We start from the raw sequence: 20,683 nt of genomic DNA, 5'->3' as shown, positions 1-20,683 counted from the left end.
GTGTGTGTGTGTGTGTGTGTGTGTGTGTGTGTGTGTGTGTGTGTGTGTACCCCCCAGGTGACATCAGTATAGGTATAAAGTGCTCTCCAGGTGTATTAACTGTGTGTGTGTGTGGGTGTGTGTGTGTGTGTACCCCCAAAGTGACATCAGTATAAGTATTAAGTGCTCTCCAGGTGTATTAACTGTGTGTGTGTGTGTACCCCCCAGGTGACATCAGAAAAGGTATAAAGTGCTCTCCAGGTGTATTAACTGGTGTGTGTGTCCCCCAGGTGACATCAGTATAGGTATAAAGTGCTCTCCAGGTGTATTAACTGGTGTGTGTACCCCCCAGGTGACATCAGTATAGGTATAAAGTGCTCTCCAGGTGTGGTGGGACCAGCGGAGGCAGACATCGACTTCGACATCATCAGGAACGACAACAACACGTTCACCGTTAAATACACACCGCCAGGCGCTGGTAGCTACACCATCATGGTGCTGTTCGCTGACCAGGTGGGTAGAGTGTGTGTGTGTGTGTGTTGGTGTGTAAGGTGTTGGTGTGTATGGTGTTGCGGTGTAGTGTGTGTGTGTGGGTGTGTTGGTGTGTAAGGTGTTGGTGTGTAAGGTGTTGGTGTGTAGTGTGTTTGTATAGTATGTATGCTGTTCACTAAACCTCGAGTCAGTGTCAAGTCCCAAGTCCCTACCTTTACTAAGTCTGGCATCTGTATACTTGAGTCAAAGTTGAGTCCCAAGTCCCTAAAAATCAGCATGGCTAGTTAAATAATACAGTAGGTAGTTAGCTTAGTCCCTACACATCAGCATGGCTAGTTAAATAATACAGTAGGTAGTTAGCTTAGTCCCTACACATCAGCATGGCTAGTTAAATAATACAGTAGGTAGTTAGCTTAGTCCCTACACATCAGCATGGCTAGTTAAATAATACAGTAGGTAGTTAGCTTAGTTTTACACATCAGCATGGCTAGTTAAATAATACAGTAGGTAGTTAGCTTAGTCCCTACACATCAGCATGGCTAGTTAAATAATACAGTAGGTAGTTAGCTTAGTCCCTACACATCAGCATGGCTAGTTAAATAATACAGTAGGTAGTTAGCTTAGTCCCTACACATCAGCATGGCTAGTTAAATAATACAGTAGGTAGTTAGCTTAGTCCCTACACATCAGCATGGCTAGTTAAATAATACAGTAGGTAGTTAGCTTAGTTTTACACATCAGCATGGCTAGTTAAATAATACAGTAGGTAGTTAGCTTAGTGTTACACATCAGCATGGCTAGTTAAATAATACAGTAGGTAGTTAGCTTAGTCCCTACACATCAGCATGGCTAGGTAAATAATACTGTAGGTAGTTAGCTTAGTCCCTACACATCAGCATGGCTAGGTAAATAATACTGTAGGGGCATTTGAAAAAGCGGCCTCGACTACTACAACACTGTGTGTGTATATGTGACCGACCGGCTCGATTCGGTCTTATGTCGCAAAATTTGAAAATGTGTTTTTTTTACATTGGATAGAAGTAGAGACTCAGAGCTAGAAAATGGTATATCATACACTACAGTTGAGGAACAATGGGAAAGTCATTCTGCTTTGAAAGTTGATAAACTTTTGAGAAAATGGCCCTTGAATGTTTTGTTACCTACTGCAGAGCTCTTCTTTGTCTCCACCCATTCAGCATCATTCACACCCTCTTAAGTTTTACTGCAGTTTTACTGCATCATTGATTGTATGTTGTTTTACTCCATGTGTAACTCTGTGTTTTTGTATGTTGTCGAACTGCTTTGCTTTATCTTGGCCAGGTCGCAATTGTAAATGAGAACTTGTTCTCAACTTGCCTACCTGGTTAAATAAAGGTGAAATAAAAAAATAAAACAAATAAAAAGTTTTAGCCCCACCCATCTCTTTAAGGATTCACATGCGAGGCTATGTACTAAACAACCAAACATGTCAAGACTAAAGGCTGGTTTATACTACGGGTGTGTTTGTAAATTGAATCTGAAATGCCAGAGTGTGCTCTGGGTGTTCGTAAACTCAGGAAGTTGTCAAATTGTCCATTCGTAAATTCAGAGTGATTCGCTCTCGGAGCGTTCAGAGCTCTGGCCGAGGAGTAGGGTTGATCAGAGTGTTCTGAAATAACAACAACAGTTAGTCACCCAAGCTAACTGGCTAACATTGGCTAGCTACTTCCAGACACATGAGAGAACACCTCACTCTGACAATTTTACTCGCCCTAGCAGAGCTGGTTAGGCTGTTTTCGTAAAATTTGTCAGTTATTCTGCGCTCTGGCACACTCAGATGAGAGTGCTCCGAAATTGGAGTAGATAGCCAGAATTAACAATGTCCATTGAGAATGCACAATGAATATACCACTTAGCTAAGAATGACGTGAATAATCAAGTCAATAAATGTTGGGTAGTTAGTTATATTATAGTTACTTTATATAGCTATAGCCTGCAAGTTCGATGTATTAGTAGCCAACTAACGTTAACGTTACTCGTTAGGTAACTAAAGTTAGCTACCACACCGGTACATACTGCTGTAATGCTATGTGGTTCATAAGGACAGCATAGCTAGCTAACACACCGGTCCATACTGCTGTAATGCTATGTGGTTCATAAGGACAGCATAGCTAACATACCGGTCCATACTGCTGTAATGCTATGCTATGTGGTTTGTAAGGACAGCGTAGCTAACATACCGGTCCATACTGCTGTAATGCTATGTGGTTTGTAAGGACAGCGTAGCTAACACACCGGTACATACTGCTGTAATGATATGCTATGTGGTTCATAAGGATAGCGTAGCTAACATACCGGTACATACTGCTGTAATGCTATGCTATGTGGTTCATAAGGACAGCGTAGCTAACACACCGGTACATACTGCTGTAATGATATGCTATGTGGTTCATAAGGACAGCGTAGCTAACACACCGGTACATACTGCTGTAATGCTATGTGGTTTGTAAGGACAGCGTAGCTAACACACCGGTACATACTGCTGTAATGATATGCTATGTGGTTCATAAGGACAGCGTAGCTAACACACCGGTACATACTGCTGTAATGCTATGCTATGTGGTTCATAAGGACAGCGTAGCTAGCTAACATACCGGTACATACTGCTGTAATGCTATGCGGTTCGTAAGGACAGCGTAGCTAACAAATTGTCAGCCAACATAACGTGTAAGGTAACTTATTTGAAAAGTCATTACTTTATTACATTGCTCAAAAGTTTCTTAACATTTGTCATAATTAGTTAAAGCAATGAATTTGTATCCGCTTTCGTCAGACTTCGGCTGAATATTTTCTGCCATTTTCTTCATTTCTGAAAACGTTAGTGCGGTTAGTAATGTCGTATGCCTCTCTGTGTTCCAGACCATCCCCATGACTCCCATCAGGATCAAAGTTGACCCGTCACATGACGCCGGCAAGGTCAAGGCCGAGGGACCAGGACTCAACCATAGTGGTGAGTCACACACACACACGCTACACACTCACCATTTGATCCACCAGAGATAATTAACCCTTCCCTGTTCCATGGCCTCTGTCCCCTCCTCTTCCCCATCTCTTTCTCCCTCATTTCTCTCGTCCAGGTGTGGAGTTAAACAAGCTGACCCACTTCACAGTAAACACCAAGGCTGCAGGTAAAGCCAAGCTGGACGCTGTGTTCTCCAGCCCGGCTAATGGAGAGACGGTCAAGGACTTTGAGATCATCAACAACCCTGATAACACCCATACGGTCAAGTACACCCCTGTCCAGCAGGGGGTTCTGGGAGTGGCCCTCACCTACGGAGGAGATTCTATTCCCAAGAGTCCTTTCTCCATCCCCGTGGCACCAAGCCTTGACCTCAGCAAGATACAAGTGGTTGGACTGGGTGATAGTATGTACACTATAAAAACTAAAAATATATATTTTTATTTTTTATTAACTAGGCAAGTCAATTAAGAACAAATTCTGATTTACAATGACAGCCTACCCTGACCAAACACGAAAGACGCTGGGCCAATTGTGCACTTTGTGGAGTGGTTGAAAAATGAGTTTTAATGACTCCAACCTAAGTGTATGTAAACTTCCGACTTCAACTGTATATAGTATGCAGTGTATGTAGTTTTTTTAGTATGTAGATAGATAGTGATATAGTATATAAAGTATGTAGTTTAGATAGATAGTGATATAGTATATTTAGAATGTATAGTATGTAGTTGACATATATAGTGTATATATATAGTATTTATAGAATGTAGTGTAGATAGACAGAGATATAGTATGTACTGTAGCTAGATAGTGATATAGTATATATATTATTTATAGTATGCAGTGTAGATTGAGATATAATATATTAAGTAGTATGTAGTGTAGATAGATAGTGATATAGCATATACAGTTGAAGTCAGAAGTTTACATACACTAAGGTTGGAGTCACTCAAATTAATTTTTCAACCACCACACAAATTTCTTGTTAAGAAACTATAGTTTTGGCAAGTCGGTTAGGACATCTACTTTGTGCATGACACAAGTAATTTTTACAACAATTGTTTACAGACAGATTATTTAACCTCTCTGGGCCAGTGGGACGTTAGCGTCCCACTCTATTCAACAGCCAGTGCAATCGCGTGGCGCGAAATACAAATATCTCAAAAATGCTATAACTTCAATTTCTCAAACATATGACTATTTTACACCATTTGAAAGATAAGACTCTCGTTAATCCAACCACGTTGTCCGATTTCAAAAAGGCTTTACAGCGAAAGCAAAACATTAGATTATGTCAGGAGAGTACCCAGCCAAAAATAATCACACAGCCATTTTCAAAGCAAGCATATATGTCACAAAAACCAAAACCACAGCTAAATGCAGCACTAACCATTGATGATCTTCATCAGATGACACTCCTAGGACATTATGTTATATAATACATGCATGTTTTGTTCAATCAAGTTCATATTTATATCAAAACCAGCTTTTTACATTAGCATGTGATGTTCAGAACTAGCATACCCACCGAAAACTTCCGGTGAATTTACTAAATTACTCATGATAAACGTTGACAAAATACATAAGAATTATTTTAAGAATTATAGATACAGAACTCCTTTATGCAATCGCTATGTCAGATTTTAAAATAGCTTTTCGGCGAAAGCACATTTTGCAATATTCTGAGTACATAGCCTGGCCATCACGGCTAGCTAATTTGACACCCGCCAAGTTTGGGGCAAACTAAACTCAGAATTACTATTAGAAAAATTGGATTACCTTTGCTGTTCTTCGTCAGAATGCACTCCCAGGACTTCTACTTCAACAACAAATGTTGTTTTGGTTCCAAATAATCCATAGTTATATCCAAATACCTCCGTTTTGTTCGTGCATTCAGGTCACTATCCGAAGGGTAACGCGCGAGCGCATTTCGTGACAAAAAAATTCAAAATATTCCATTACCGTACTTAGAAGCATGTCAAACGCTGTTTAAGATACATTTTTATGCTATTGTTCTCGTAAAATAGCGATAATATTCCAACCGGACAACGTTGTATTCATTCAAAGAGTGAAAGAAAAAAATGGTGAGGTCTCGTGAACGCGCATCTCCAGACTCACTGTCCCCAGGCAGGCCACTTACAAACTCTGCTGCTGTACTTTGCCCAGAGACAGGAGACACGTCATTCCGCTTTCTGAGCGCTTTAGAGAGCCAATGGAAGCCTTAGAAAGTGTCATGTAACAGCACAGATGCTGTAATTTCGATAGAGATGCAACAGAAGGACTACAAATTGTCAGACAGGCCACTTCCTGCATGGAATCTTCTCAGGTTTTTGCCTGCCATATGAGTTCTGTTATACTCACAGACAAAAATAGAACTGTTTGGCCATAATGACCATTGTTATGTTTGGAGGAAAAAGGGGGAGGCTTGCGAGCTGAAGAACACCATCCCAACCGTGAAGCACGGGGTGGCAGCATCATTTTGTGGGGGTGCTTTGCTGCAGGAGGGACTGGTGCACTTCACAAAATAGATGCATCACGACGTAGGAAAATTATGTGGAATAACTGAAGCAACATCTCAAGACATCAATCAGGAAGTTAAAGCTTGGTCGCAGATGGGTCTTCCAAATGGACAATGAACCCAAGCATACTTCCAATGTTGTGGCAAAATGGCTTAAGGACAACAAAGTCAAGGTATTAGAGTGGCCATCACAAAGCCCTGACCTCAATCCTATAGAACATTTGTGGGCAGAAATGAGAAAGTGTGTGCGAGCAAGGAGGCCTACAACATGACTTAATTACACCAGCTCTGTCAGGAGGAATGGGCCAAAATTCACCCAACTTATTGTGGGAAGCTTGTGGAAGTCTACCCGAAACATTTGACCCAAGTTAAACAATGTAAAGGCAATGCTACCAAATACTAATTGAGCGTATGTAAACTTCTGACCCACTGGGAATGTGATGAAAGAAATAAAAGCTGAAATAAATAATTCTCTTTACTATTATTCAGACATTTCACATTCTTAAAATAAAGTGGTGATCTTAACTGACCTAAGACAGGGAATTCTTACTAGGATTAAATGTCAGGAATTGCGAAAAACTGAGTTTACATGTGTTTGGCTAAGGTGTATTTAAACTTCCGAATTCAACTGTATACTACAGGTAACATATCATTACATACTATATATACTGTAGATATTTCGGAATTGTTCAGAGAGACGATCCGTTACCCGCTATATAACATTAATTTATTATAATAAGGTATTATTATTTATAGGCCAAACATACCCTCGTAAAACGGACTATCCTACCCATCCTTGACTTTGGCGATGTCATATACAAAATAGCCTCCAACACTCTACTCAGCTAACTGGATGTAGTCTATCACAGTGCCATCTGTTTTGTCACCAAAGCCCCATATACTACCCACTTGTAACGATCGTCTGGAAGAGGGGACCAAGATGCAGCGTGGTAAGTGGTCATAATGATTTTTAATGAGACACTTCAAAAACAAACAGGGAAAACGAAAGCCAACAGTTCTGCCAGGTGAACACACACAAGACAGAAAACAACTACCCACAAAACCCCAAAGGAAAACAGGCTGCCTAAGTATGATTCCTAATCAGAGACAACGATAGACAGCTGCCTCTGATTAGGAACCCTACTCGGCCCAAAACAAAGAAATACAAAAACATAGAAAAAGAAACATAGAACGCCCACCCAATGTAACACCCTGGCCTAACCAAAATAAAGAACAAAAAACCCCTCTCTATGGCCAGGGCGTTACACCACTACGGCGACCTGTATGCTCTTGTTGGCTGGCCCTCGCTCCATATTCGTCGTCAAACCCACTGGCTTCAGGTCATCTATAAGTCTATGCTAGGTAAAGCTCCACCTTATCTCAGCTCACTGGTCACCATAGCAGCACCCACCTGTAGCACGCGCTCCAGCAGGTATATCTCACTGGTCACCCCCAAAGCCAACACCCACTTTGGCCGCCTTTCCTTCCAGTTCTCTGCTGCCAGTGACTGGAACGAATTGCAAAAATCACTGAAGCTGGAGACTCATATCTCCCTCACTAACTTTAAGCATCAGCTGTCAGATCACTGCACCTGTCACGTCCTGACTTGAGAGAGAGGGTTTGTTTCTCTATGTGGTTAGGTCAGGGTGTGGGGTGGGCATTCTATGTTTTGTATTTCTTTGTGTTGGGCCGAGTATAGTTCCTAACCAGAGGCAGCTGGTTATCATTGTCTCTGATTAGGAACCATACTTAGGCAGCCTTTTTTCCACTTGTGTTTGTGGGATCTTATTTTTGTATTGCTTTGTGTGCCTACAGAACGTGACGGTCGTATTTTCTTTGTTCATTACTTTTTATCGTGTTCTGAGTAAATAAATCACAAGATCAACATGTTCCACGCTGCACCTTGGTCGACTCCTTTTGACAAACGTTACAGTACCTGTACACAGCCCATCTGTAAATATCCCACCCGACTACCTCATCCCCATATTGTTATTTATCTTTTTGCTCTTTTGTACCCCAGTATCTCTACTTGTATCACTCCAGTATTAATGCTAAATTGTAATTATTTCACCTCTAGGGCCTATTTATTGCCTTACCTCCCTAATCTTCTACATTTGCACACACTGTACATAGATTTTTCTATTGTGTTATTGACTGTACGTTTATTTATGTGTAACTCTGTTGTTTTTGTTGCACTGCTTTGCTTTATGTTGGCCAGGTCGCAGTTGTAAATGAGAACTTGTTCATAACTAGCCTACCTGGTTAAATAAAGGTGAAAGAAATAAATAAATAAAAATTAGGCTACTATTACTATTCGCCTTCCCTTCACGAACTAATTTGCCTGCAAGTCTATTTAACATTTGATAAAAAGAAACCATGTCATGAATTAAGAACGATATCTTTTTATTTTCATCATGCAATGCGTCACTCAAATCACTTTGCAAAAAAAGAGCCTTCTAATTAGCCTACATAAAAATACCTTCACATTCATATCTTTTTTAGATAATCAAATAGTTTATGCCTAATTAAAACTTAAATGAACCATTCCCAATACCGAATATTGGCTGCAAAAATAGTCAAACGTTATTTAGTAGGCTACTCAAACTGTTACCAGCCACACTGGTTTGTACTTTATATGGCCTGTGTGGTCTAATGCAGGGTTTCTCAAACTCGGTCCTGGGCCCCCACCTGGGTGTTTGTTTTTGCCCTATCACTACACAGCTGATATCGCTTCTCTTCTATATCTGTTCTCTTCTATATCTATCTCTCTCTCTTCTATATCTATCTCTCTTTCTTATCCTCTATATCTCTTCTCTTCCATATCTATATATACTCTGTTCTATATCTCTTTTCTTCTATATCTCTACTTTTCCATATATCTATCTCTTCTCTTCTGTCTCTTCTCTTCTGTCTCTTCTCTTCTGTCTCTTCTCTTCTGTCTCTTCTCTTCTGTCTCTTCTCTTCTATGTCTCTTCTCTGTTATGTCTCTTCTCTTCTGTCTCTTCTCTTCTATGTCTCTTCTCTTCTATGTCTCTTCTCTGTTATGTCTCTTCTCTTCTGTCTCTTCTCTTCTATGTCTCTTCTCTTCTGTCTCTTCTCTTCTGTCTCTTCTCTTCTGTCTCTTCTCTTCTATGTCTCTTCTCTTCTGTCTCTTCTCTTCTATGTCTCTTCTCTTCTATGTCTCTTCTCTTCTGTCTCTTCTCTTCTATGTCTCTTCTCTTCTGTGTCTCTTCTCTGTTATGTCTCTTCTCTTCTGTCTCTTCTCTTCTGTCTCTTCTCTTCTATGTCTCTTCTCTTCTGTCTCTTCTCTTCTGTCTCTTCTCTTCTGTCTCTTCTCTTCTATGTCTCTTCTCTTCTGTGTCTCTTCTCTGTTATATCTCTTCTCTTCTGTCTGTTCTCTTCTGTCTCTTCTCTTCTGTCTCTTCTCTTCTGTCTCTTCTCTTCTGTCTCTTCTCTTCTGTCTCTTCTCTACTGTCTCTTCTCTTCTGTCTCTTCTCTTCTATGTCTCTTCTCTTCTGTCTCTTCTCTTCTGTCTCTTCTCTTCTGTCTCTTCTCTTCTGTCTCTTCTCTTCTGTCTCTTCTCTGTTATATCTCTTCTCTTTCATATCTATATCCCCTCTCTTCTATATCTCTTCTCTTCTATGTCTCTTCTCTGTTATATCTCCTCTCTTCTCTTGTATATCTCTTCTTGTCCATATCTCTCACTTCTCTTTTATATCTCTTCCATATCTATATCTCTTCCATATCTATATCTCTTCCATATCTATATCTCTTCCATATCTATATCTCTTCCATATCTATATCTCTTCCATATCTATATCTCTTCTTTTTTATATCTCTTCTTTTCTCTTCTATATCTGTTCTCTTCTATATCTCGCCTCTTTTATCTATTCTATATCTCTTCCTCTATCTCTCTATCTCTTGCTCTATCTGTGTAGAGATGACGGTGGGTAAGGACCAGGAAGTGACTGTGAAGTCTGAAGGAGCAGGAGGTCAGGGGAAAGTCTGGGCCAATGTTACAGGGCCTTCTGGGAAACCTGTCACCAGCAAGGTAGGGATGTAGATTGATCGTTTTTTTTGTTTTAATTTTATTTTAACTCTCTTTTTAAAAACGTCATTACAGTTATATGTTCATTGTTAAAAATGTTGTGCTAAAACCAATGATGAAAGGTGCTTTACAAATAGAAAATGATGAAGGTTGTTATTCATTTGAATGTTAATATTCTAATTATTCAGGTGGAGGCAGGTCTTAAACCAGAGACCAGTCAAGTGAAGTTTATCCCTTGGGAGGCGGGACCATACCAGGTGGAGCTGACCTATGACAGCGCTCCCATCCCAGGATCCCCCTTCAACCCCACCGCCTACCCCCCCACCAACGCCACCAAGGTAAACACGACCTCTAACTGCTGACCCTTAACCCCTGACCCTTAACCCCTGACCCTTAACCCCCGACCTCTAACCCCTGACCCTTAACCCCTGACCCTTAACCCCCGACCTCTAACTGCTGACCCTTAACCCATGACCCTTAACCCCTGACCCTTAACCCCTGACCCTTAACCCTGTATGTCCTGTTTCCCCCATGTCTGTCAGGTGAAGTGTTCTGGCCCAGGGTTGGAGCGGGCCAAGGTGGGAGAGACTGGGGAGTTTGTGGTGGACTGTACCAACGCAGGTCCAGCTGAGCTGACCATAGAGATTATCAGTGACAGCGGGACAGAGGCGGAGGTCCACATCCAGGATAACGGAGACGGAACCTACACCATCACCTACATCCCCCGGTACCCCGACTCCTACACCCTCACCATCCGCTACGGGGGGCAGGATGTACCCATCTTCCCCGCCCGCCTGACCGTGGAGCCGGCCGTCAACACCAGCGGAGTCCGCGTGTTCGGCCCGGGAGTAGAGGGCAAAGGTCAGAGAGTGTTCTGTCCACCAGGCTTGTCCTGCAGGTCTAATAACTGATCCTTAGTAGGTCAGTTAGTAGAGCGTGGTGCTTGTAATGCCAGGGTAGTGGGGTGGATATTTGTAGGTCAGTTAGTAGAGCATGGTGCTTGTAATGCCAGGGTAGTGGGGTGGATATTTGTAGGTCAGTTAGTAGAGCATGGTGCTTGTAATGCCAGGGTAGTGGGATGGATATTTGTAGGTCAGTTAGTAGAGCATGGTGCTTGTAATGCCAGGGTAGTGGGGTGGATATTTGTAGGTCAGTTAGTAGAGCATGGTGCTTGTAATGCCAGGGTAGTGGGGTGGATATTTATAGGTCAGTTAGTAGAGCATGGTGCTTGTAATGCCAGGGTAGTGGGTTGGATATTTGTAGGTCAGTTAGCAGAGCATGGTGCTTGTAACGCTAGGGGAGTGGGTTCGATTCCCGCGACCACCCATATGTAAAATGTATGCACGCATGACTGTAAGTCACTTTGGATAAAACTGTCTGCTTAATGGTAGGTGGGACTGCACTGTTAACTAGAATGAATACATAAAATATAGATATACAGTACCAGTCAAAAGTTTGGACACACCTACTCATTCAAGGTGTTTTCTTTACTATTTTCTACATTGTAGAATAATTGTGAGTACATCAAAATTATGAAATAACACATATGGAATCATGTAGTAACCAAAAAAGTGTTAAACAAATCAAAATATATTTTATTGTGTTTTTCTTATCTATATTGAATACATCATTTAAACATTCACAGTGTAGGTTGGAAAAAGTATGTGAACCCCTAGGCTAATGACTTCTCCAAAAGCAAATTTGCGTCAAGTGTAACGAGTGCGCTGAGGGTCGGGATGCAAGTACAGGGAGTGAGTGTTTTGATAAATAAACAAAACAATAAACACGAAACACAAACAACGCACCGACATGAATCAGAGTCAATAACAGCTGAGGAAAGAACCAAGGGGAGTGACAGATAGAGGGAAGATAATCAAGGAGGTGATGGAGTCCAGGTGAGTGTCATGAGGCGCTGGTATGCTTGATGATGGTGACAGGTGTGTGGGATAATCAGCAGCCTGATGACCTAGAGGACGGAGACGGAGTATAATTGACATCAGGAGTCAGCTAACCTGGAGTACAATCTTTGAGACGAGATTGGAGATGTTGGTTAGAGCTGCTCTGCCCTATAAAAACACTCACAAAATGTGAGTTTGCTATTCACAAGAAGCATTGCCTGATGTGAACCATGCCTCAAACAAAAGAGATCTCAGAAGACCTAAGATTAGGAATGGTTGACTTGCATAAAGCTGGAAAGGGTTACAAAAGTATTGTCTATAAATACAAAGATGACTGCAAGAGCACAGCACAGAATGCTAAATGAGGTTAAGAAGAATCCTAGAGTGTCTCTGGAATGTTCTAACATCTCTGTTGGCGAGTCTATGATACGTAAAACACTAAACAGGAAGGGTGTTCAAGGGAGGACACCACGGAAGAAGCCACTGCTGTCCAAAAAAAACATTGCTGCAAGTCTGAAGTTTGCAAAAGAGCACCTGGATGTTCCACAGCGCTACTGGCTAAATATTCTGTGGACAGATGAAACTACAGTTGAGTTGTTTGGCAGGAACACACAACACTATGTGGAGAGAAAGAGGCACAGCACACCAACATCAAAACCTCATCCCAACTGTAAAGTATGGTGGAGGGAGCATCATGGTTTGGGGCTGCTTTGCTGCCTCAGGGCCTGGACAACTTGCTATCATCGACAGAAAAATGTATTCCTAAATTTATCAAGACATTTTGCAGGAGAACGTAAGGCTATCTGTCCACCAATTGAAGCTCAACAGAAGTTGGGTGATGCAACAGGACAACGACCCAAAACACAGAAGTAAATCAACAACAGAATGGCTTCAACAGAAGAAAATACACCTTCTGGAGTGGCCCAGTCAGAGTCCTGACCTCAACCCGATTCAGATGCAGTGTCCAGACCTCAAGAGAGAAGTTCACACCAGACATCCCAAGAATATTGCTGAACTGAAACAGTTTTGTAAAGAGGAATGGTCCAAAATTCCTCCTGACCGTTGTGCAGGTCTTATCTGCAACTACAGAAAACGTTTGGTTGAGGTTATTGCTGCCAAAGGAGGATCAACCAGTTTTTAAATCCAAGGGTTCACATACTTTTCCCACCCTGCACTGTGAATGTTTACACGGTGTGTTCAATAAAGACATGAAACATATCATTGTTTTTGTGTTATTAGTTTCAGCAGACTGTGTTTGTCTATTGTTGTGACCTAGATGAAGTTCAGATGAAATTTTATGACCAATTTATGCAGAAATCCAGGTAATTCCAAAGGGTTCACATACTTTTTCTTGTCACTGTATAAGCTATGTTCATGCTGCGTTGTATGATTCTTGAGGAAATCTGAACTGGAATTTTTTTAAATAATCGGGCTATTGTAACGAGTGTTCTGAGAATCGGGAAGCAAGTTCAGGGAGTGTTTTAATAAATAAACGCAAATAAATACAAAACAAGAAACACGAACAACTCACAGACATGACACTGGAACAGAAACGCCTGGGGAAGGAATCAAAGGGACTGACGTATAAAGGGAAGGTAATCAGGGAGGTGATGGAGTCCAGGTGAGTCTGATGCGCGAAAAGATGGTGACAGGTGTGCACCATAACGAGCAGCCTGGTGACCTAGAGGCCGGGGAGAGAGCACATGTGACAGTACCCCCTCCCTGAGGCACGGCTCCACCAAGTACTAAGTCATGTTTTGCAGAGGGGTCAAATACTTATTTCCCTCATTAAAATCCAAATCAATTTATAACAGTTTTGACATGCGTTTTTCTGGATTATTTTGTGGTTATTCTGTCTCTCACTGTTCAAATAAACCTACCATTAAAATTATAGTGGGCAAACGTACAAAATCAGCAGGGGATCAAATACTTTTTTCCCTCACTGTAAGCGTCTGTTTCCATTGAGGTAAAGCCAAAGTGTTGTTTTCCTGATGGTTTTATATGACTCATGATCATATACCAATACTTTGTTCTTAAATACCAAAGTACCAAAACTGAACGGACTGCGACCCCAAAATCGCAATACGTACAGAACTGTGGGTTTGATGGACCAATTAAATGGCATATATTTGTATTTCTTAGCGTGTTCTGGGCCCTAGGTGTGTTCTGGGCTCTAGACGTGTTCTAAGTATGTGTTCTGTATTCTAGGCATGTTCTAAGCATGTGCTGTGTGTTCTAGGCGTGTTCCGTGAGGCAACCACAGACTTCACGGTAGACGCGCGGCCCCTGACCCAGATAGGAGGGAAGCACATCAAGACAGTCATCCAGAACCCGTCCGGAGCCGTTACCGAAGCTGTCATCACCGACCACTGTGACGGAACATACAGCGTAGAGTACACTCCCTACCAAGAGGGTGAGTTAGTCCACTACCTAGTCCACTACCTAGTACACTCCTTACCAAGAGGGTGAGTTAGTCCACTACCTAGTCCACTACCTAGTCCACTCCCTACCAAGAGGGTGAGTTAGTCCACTACCTAGTCCACTCCCTACCAAGAGGGTGAGTTAGTCCACTAGCTAGTCCACTACCTAGTCCACTACCTAGTACACTCCCTACCAAGAGGGTGAGTTAGTCCACTACCTAGTCCACTACCTAGTACACTCCCTACCAAGAGGGTGAGTAAATCCACTACTGGGTCCACTACCTAGTCCACTACCTAGTCCACTACCTAGTACACTCCCTACCAAGAGGGTGCATTAGTCCACTACCTAGTCCACTACCTAGTCCACTACCTAGTACACTCCCTACCAAGAGGGTGAGTTAGTCCACTACCTAGTCCACTACCTAGTCCACTACCTAGTACACTCCCTACCAAGAGGGTGAGTTAGTCCACTACCTAGTCCACTACCTAGTCCACTACCTAGTACACTCCCTACCAAGAGGGTGAGTTAGTCCACTACCTAGTCCACTACCTAGTCCACTACCTAGTACACTCCCTACCAAGAGGGTGGGTTAGTCCACTACCTAGTCCACTACCTAGTCCACTACCTAGTACACTCCCTACCAAGAGGGTGAGTTAGTCCACTACCTAGTCCACTACCTAGTACACTACCTAGTCCACTACCTAGTCCACTACCTAGTACACTCCCTACCAAGAGGGTGAGTTAGTCCACTACCTAGTCCACTACCTAGTACACTCCCTACCAAGAGGGTGAGTTAGTCCACTACTTAGTACACTACCTAGTACACTCCCTACCAAGAGGGTGAGTTAGTCCACTACCTAGTACACTACCTAGTCCACTACCTAGTCCACTCCCTACCAAGAGGGTGAGTCAGTCCACTACCTAGTCCACTACCTACCAAGAGAGTGAGTTAGTCCACTACCTAGTACACTACCTAGTACACTAACTAGTCCACTACCTAGTACACTCCCTACCAAGAGGGTGAGTTAGTCCACTACCTAGTCCACTACTTAGTACACTACCTAGTACACTACCTAGTACACTCCCTACCAAGAGGGTGAGTTAGTCCACTACCTAGTCCACTACCTAGTACACTCCCTACCAAGAGGGTGAGTTAGTCCACTACCTAGTACACTACCTAGTACACTACCTAGGACACTCCCTACCAAGAGGGTGAGTTAGTCCACTACCTAGTCCACTACCTAGTACATTCCCTACCAAGAGGGTGAGTTAGTCCACTACCTAGTACACTACCTAGTACACTCCCTACCAAGAGGGTGAGTTAGTCCACTACCTAGTACACTACCTAGTACACTCCCTACAAAGAGGGTGAGTTAGTCCACTACCTAGTACACTACCTAGTCCACTACCTAGTCCACTCCCTACCAAGAGGGTGAGTTAGTCCACTACCTAGTCCACTACCTACCAAGAGGGTGAGTTAGTCCACTACCTAGTACACTACCTAGTACACTAACTAGTACACTACCTAGTACACTCCCTACCAAGAGGGTGAGTTAGTCCACTACCTAGTACACTCCCTACCAAGAGGGTGAGTTAGTCCACTACCTAGTACACTCCCTACCAAGAGGGTGAGTTAGTCCACTACCTAGTACACTACCTAGTACACTAACTAGTACACTACCTAGTACACTCCCTACCAAGAGGGTGAGTTAGTCCACTACCAAGTCCACTACCTAGTACACTCCCTACCAAGAGGGTGAGTAAGTCCACTACCTAGTCCACTACCTAGTTCACTACCTAGTCCACTACCTAGTACACTCCCTACCAAGAGGGTGAGTTAGTCCACTACCTAGTCCACTACCTAGTCCACTACCTAGTACACTCCCTACCAAGAGGGTGAGTTAGTCCACTACCTAGTCCACTACCCAGCACACTACCTAGTACACTCCCTACCAAGAGGGTGAGTTAGTCCACTACCTAGTCCACTACCTAGTACACTACCTAGTCCACTACCTAGTACACTCCCTACCAAGAGGGTGAGTTAGTCCACTACCTAGTCCACTACCTAGTACACTCCCTACCAAGAGGGTGAGTTAGTCCACTACCTAGTACACTACCTAGTACACTCCCTACCAAGAGGGTGAGTTAGTCCACTACCTAGTAACCTACCTAGTCCACTACCTAGTCCACTCCCTACCAAGATTGTGAGTTAGTCCACTACCTAGTCCACTACCTACCAAGAGAGTGAGTTAGTCCACTACCTAGTACACTACCTAGTACACTAACTAGTCCACTACCTAGTACACTCCCTACCAAGAGGGTGAGTTAGTCCACTACCTAGTCCACTACCTAGTACACTACCTAGTACACTACCTAGTACACTCCCTACCAAGAGGGTGAGTTAGTCCACTACCTAGTCCACTACCTAGTACACTCCCTACCAAGAGGGTGAGTTAGTCCACTACCTAGTACACTACCTAGTACACTACCTAGGACACTCCCTACCAAGAGGGTGAGTTAGTCCACTACCTAGTCCACTACCTAGTACACTCCCTACCAAGAGGGTGAGTAAGTCCACTACCTAGTACACTACCTAGTCCACTACCTAGTCCACTCCCTACCAAGAGGGTGAGTTATTCCACTACCTAGTCCACTACCTACCAAGAGGGTGAGTTAGTCCACTACCTAGTCCACTACCTAGTACACTACCTAGTCCACTACCTAGTACACTCCCTAACAAGAGGGTGAGTTAGTCCACTACCTAGTCCACTACCAAGTACACTCCCTACCAAGAGGGTGAGTTAGTCCACTACCGAGTACACTACCTAGTACACTCCCTACCAAGAGGGTGAGTTAGTCCACTACCTAGTACACTACCTAGTCAACTACCTAGTCCACTCCCTACCAAGAGGGTGAGTTAGTCCACCACCTAGTCCACTACCTACCAAGAGGGTGAGTTAGTCCACTACCTAGTACACTACCTAGTACACTAACTAGTCCACTACCTAGTACACTCCCTACCAAGAGGGTGAGTTAGTCCACTACCTAGTACACTACCTAGTACACTACCTATAGTACACTACCTAGTACACTACCTAGTACACTACCTAGTACACTCCCTACCAAGAGGGTGAGTTAGTCCACTACCTAGTCCACTACCTAGTACACTCCCTACCAAGAGGTTGAGTTAGTCCACTACCTATTCCACTACCTAGTCCACTACCTAGTACACTACCTAGTACACTCCCTACCAAGAGGGTGAGTTAGTCCACTACCTTGTCCACTACCTAGTCCACTACCTACCAAGAGGGTGAGTTAGTCCACTACCTAGTACACTACCTAGTACACTAACTAGTACACTACCTAGTACACTCCCTACCAAGAGGGTGAGTTAGTCCACTACCTAGTACACTCCCTACCAAGAGGGTGAGTTAGTCCACTACCTAGTACACTACCTAGTACACTAACTAGTACACTACCTAGTACACTCCCTACCAAGAAGGTGAGTTAGTCCACTACCTAGTACACTACCTAGTACACTAACTAGTACACTAACTAGTACACTCCCTACCAAGAGGGTGAGTTAGTCCACTACCTAGTCCACTACCTAGTACACTCCCTACCAAGAGGGTGAGTTAGTCCACTACCTAGTCCACTACCTAGTACACTCCCTACCAAGAGGGTGAGTTAGTCCACTACCTAGTCCACTACCTACCAAGAGGGTGAGTTAGTCCACTACCTAGTACACTACCTAGTACACTCCCTACCAAGAGGGTGAGTTAGTCCACTACCTAGTACACTCCCTACCAAGAGGGTGAGTTAGTCCACTACCTAGTCCACTACCTACCAAGAGGGTGAGTTAGTCCACTACCTAGTACACTACCTAGTACACTCCCTACCAAGAGGGTGAGTTAGTCCACTACCTAGTACACTCCCTACCAAGAGGGTGAGTTAGTCCACTACCTAGTCCACTACCTAGTCCACTACCTAGTACACTACCTAGTACACTCCCTACCAAGAGGGTGAGTTAGTCCACTACCTAGTCCACTCCCTACCAAGAGGGTGAGTTAGTCCACTACCTAGTCCACTACCTAGTACACTAACTAGTACACTACCTAGTACACTCCCTACCAAGAGGGTGAGTTAGTCCACTACCTAGTACACTACCTAGTACACTAACTAGTACACTAACTAGTACACTCCCTACCAAGAGGGTGAGTTAGTCCACTACCTAGTCCACTACCTAGTACACTCCCTACCAAGAGGGTGATTAAGTCCACTACCTAGTCCACTACCTAGTCCACTACCTAGTCCACTACCTAGTACACTCCCTACCAAGAGGGTGAGTTAGTCCACTACCTAGTCCACTACCTAGTACACTCCCTACCAAGAGGTTGAGTTAGTCCACTACCTAGTCCACTACCTAGTACACTCCCTACCAAGAGGGTGAGTTAGTCCACTACCTAGTCCACTACCTAGTATACTACCTACCAAGAAGGTGAGTTAGTCCCCTACCTAGTCCACTACCTAGTCCACTCCCTACCAAGAGGGTGAGTTAGTCAACTACCTAGTCCACTACCTAGTACACTACCTAGTACACTCCCTACCAAGAGGGTGAGTTAGTCCACTACCTAGTCCACTACCTAGTCCTCTACCTAGTACACTCCCTACCAAGAGGGTGAGTTATTCCACTACCTAGTCCACTACCTAGCACACTACCTAGTACACTCCCTACCAAGAGGGTGAGTTAGTCCACTACCTAGTCCACTACTTAGTCCACTACCTAGTACACTCCCTACCAAGAGGGTGAGTTAGTCCAATACCTAGTCCACTACCTAGTACACTACCTAGTCCACTACCTAGTCCACTACCTAGTACACTCCCTACCAAGAGGGTGAGTTAGTCCACTACCTAGTCCACTACCTAGTACACTCCCTACCAAGAGGGTGAGTTAGTCCACTACCTAGTACACTACCTAGTACACTCCCTACCAAGAGGGTGAGTTAGTCCACTACCTAGTACACTACCTAGTCCACTACCTAGTCCACTCTTTACCAAGAGGGTGAGTTAGTCCACCACCTAGTCCACTACCTACCAAGAGGGTGAGTTAGTCCACTACCTAGTACACTACCTAGTACACTAACTACTCCACTACCTAGTACACTCCCTACCAAGCGGGTGAGTTAGTCCACTACCTAGTCCACTACCTAGTACACTACCTATTACACTACCTAGTACACTCCCTACCAAGAGGGTGAGTTAGTCCACTACCTAGTCCACCACCTAGTACACTCCCTACCAAGAGGGTGAGTTAGTCCACTACCTATTCCACTACCTAGTCCACTACCTAGTCCACTACCTAGTACACTCCCTACCAAGAGGTTGAGTTAGTCCACTACCTAGTCCACTACCTACCAAGAGGGTGAGTTAGTCCACTACCTAGTACACTACCTAGTACACTAACTAGTCCACTACCTAGTACACTCCCTACCAAGAGGGTGAGTTAGTCCACTACCTAGTCCACTACCTAGTACACTACCTAGTCCACTACCTAGTCCACTACCTAGTACACTACCTAATACACTCCCTACCAAGAGGGTGAGTTAGTCCACTACCTAGTCCACTCCCTACCAAGAGGGTGAGTTAGTCCACTGCCTAGTCCACTACCTAGTACACTACCAAGTCCACTACCTAGTCCACTACCTAGTACACTCCCTACCAAGAGGGTGAGTTAGTCCACTACCTAGTACACTACCTAGTACACTAACTAGTCCACTACCTAGTACACTCCCTACCAAGAGGGTGAGTTAGTCCACTTCCTAGTCCACTACCTAGTACTCTCCCTACCAAGAGGGTGAGTTAGTCCACTACCTAGTCCACTACCTAGTACACTCCCTACCAAGAGGGTGAGTTCGTCCACTACCTAGTCCACTACCTAGTACACTCCCTACCAATAGGGTGAGTTAGTAAACTACCTAGTCCCACTACCTAGTACACTAACTAGTACACTCCCTACCAAGAGGGTGAGTTAGTCCACTACCTAGTCCACTAACTAGTACACTACCTAGTACACTAACTAGTACACTCCCTACCAAGAGGGTGAGTTAGTCCACTACCTAGTACACTAACTAGTACACTCCCTACCAAGAGGGTAAGTTAGTCCACTACCTAGTCCACTACCTAGTCCACTACCTAGTACACTCCCTACAAAGAGGGTGAGTTAGTCCACTACCTAGCACACGACCTAGCGCACAACCTTGTCCACTACCTTGTCCACTACCTAGTACACTACCCAGTACACTACCTAGTACACTACCCAGTACACTACC

At 43.7% G+C, this 20,683-nt stretch overlaps 1 protein-coding gene across 1 annotated transcript in view; it reads left to right on the top strand.

The window, feature by feature from the left end:
• LOC115166441 (filamin-A-like) overlaps positions 1-20,683 on the top strand; it is a 153,179-nt gene that overhangs the window by 48,825 nt on the left and 83,671 nt on the right. The window contains 6 exon segments of the mRNA XM_029720339.1: positions 332-492; positions 3,370-3,460; positions 3,588-3,875; positions 9,926-10,038; positions 10,224-10,896; positions 14,173-14,346. Of these exon segments, the coding sequence (XP_029576199.1) occupies positions 332-492; positions 3,370-3,460; positions 3,588-3,875; positions 9,926-10,038; positions 10,224-10,896; positions 14,173-14,346 (1,500 nt within the window).

This window comes from Salmo trutta, chromosome 28 (genome assembly GCF_901001165.1).
Source record: "Salmo trutta chromosome 28, fSalTru1.1, whole genome shotgun sequence".
In the NCBI taxonomy this organism is placed as follows: Eukaryota; Metazoa; Chordata; class Actinopteri; order Salmoniformes; family Salmonidae; genus Salmo; species Salmo trutta.
This window is presented reverse-complemented; position numbering and strand designations above follow the sequence as displayed.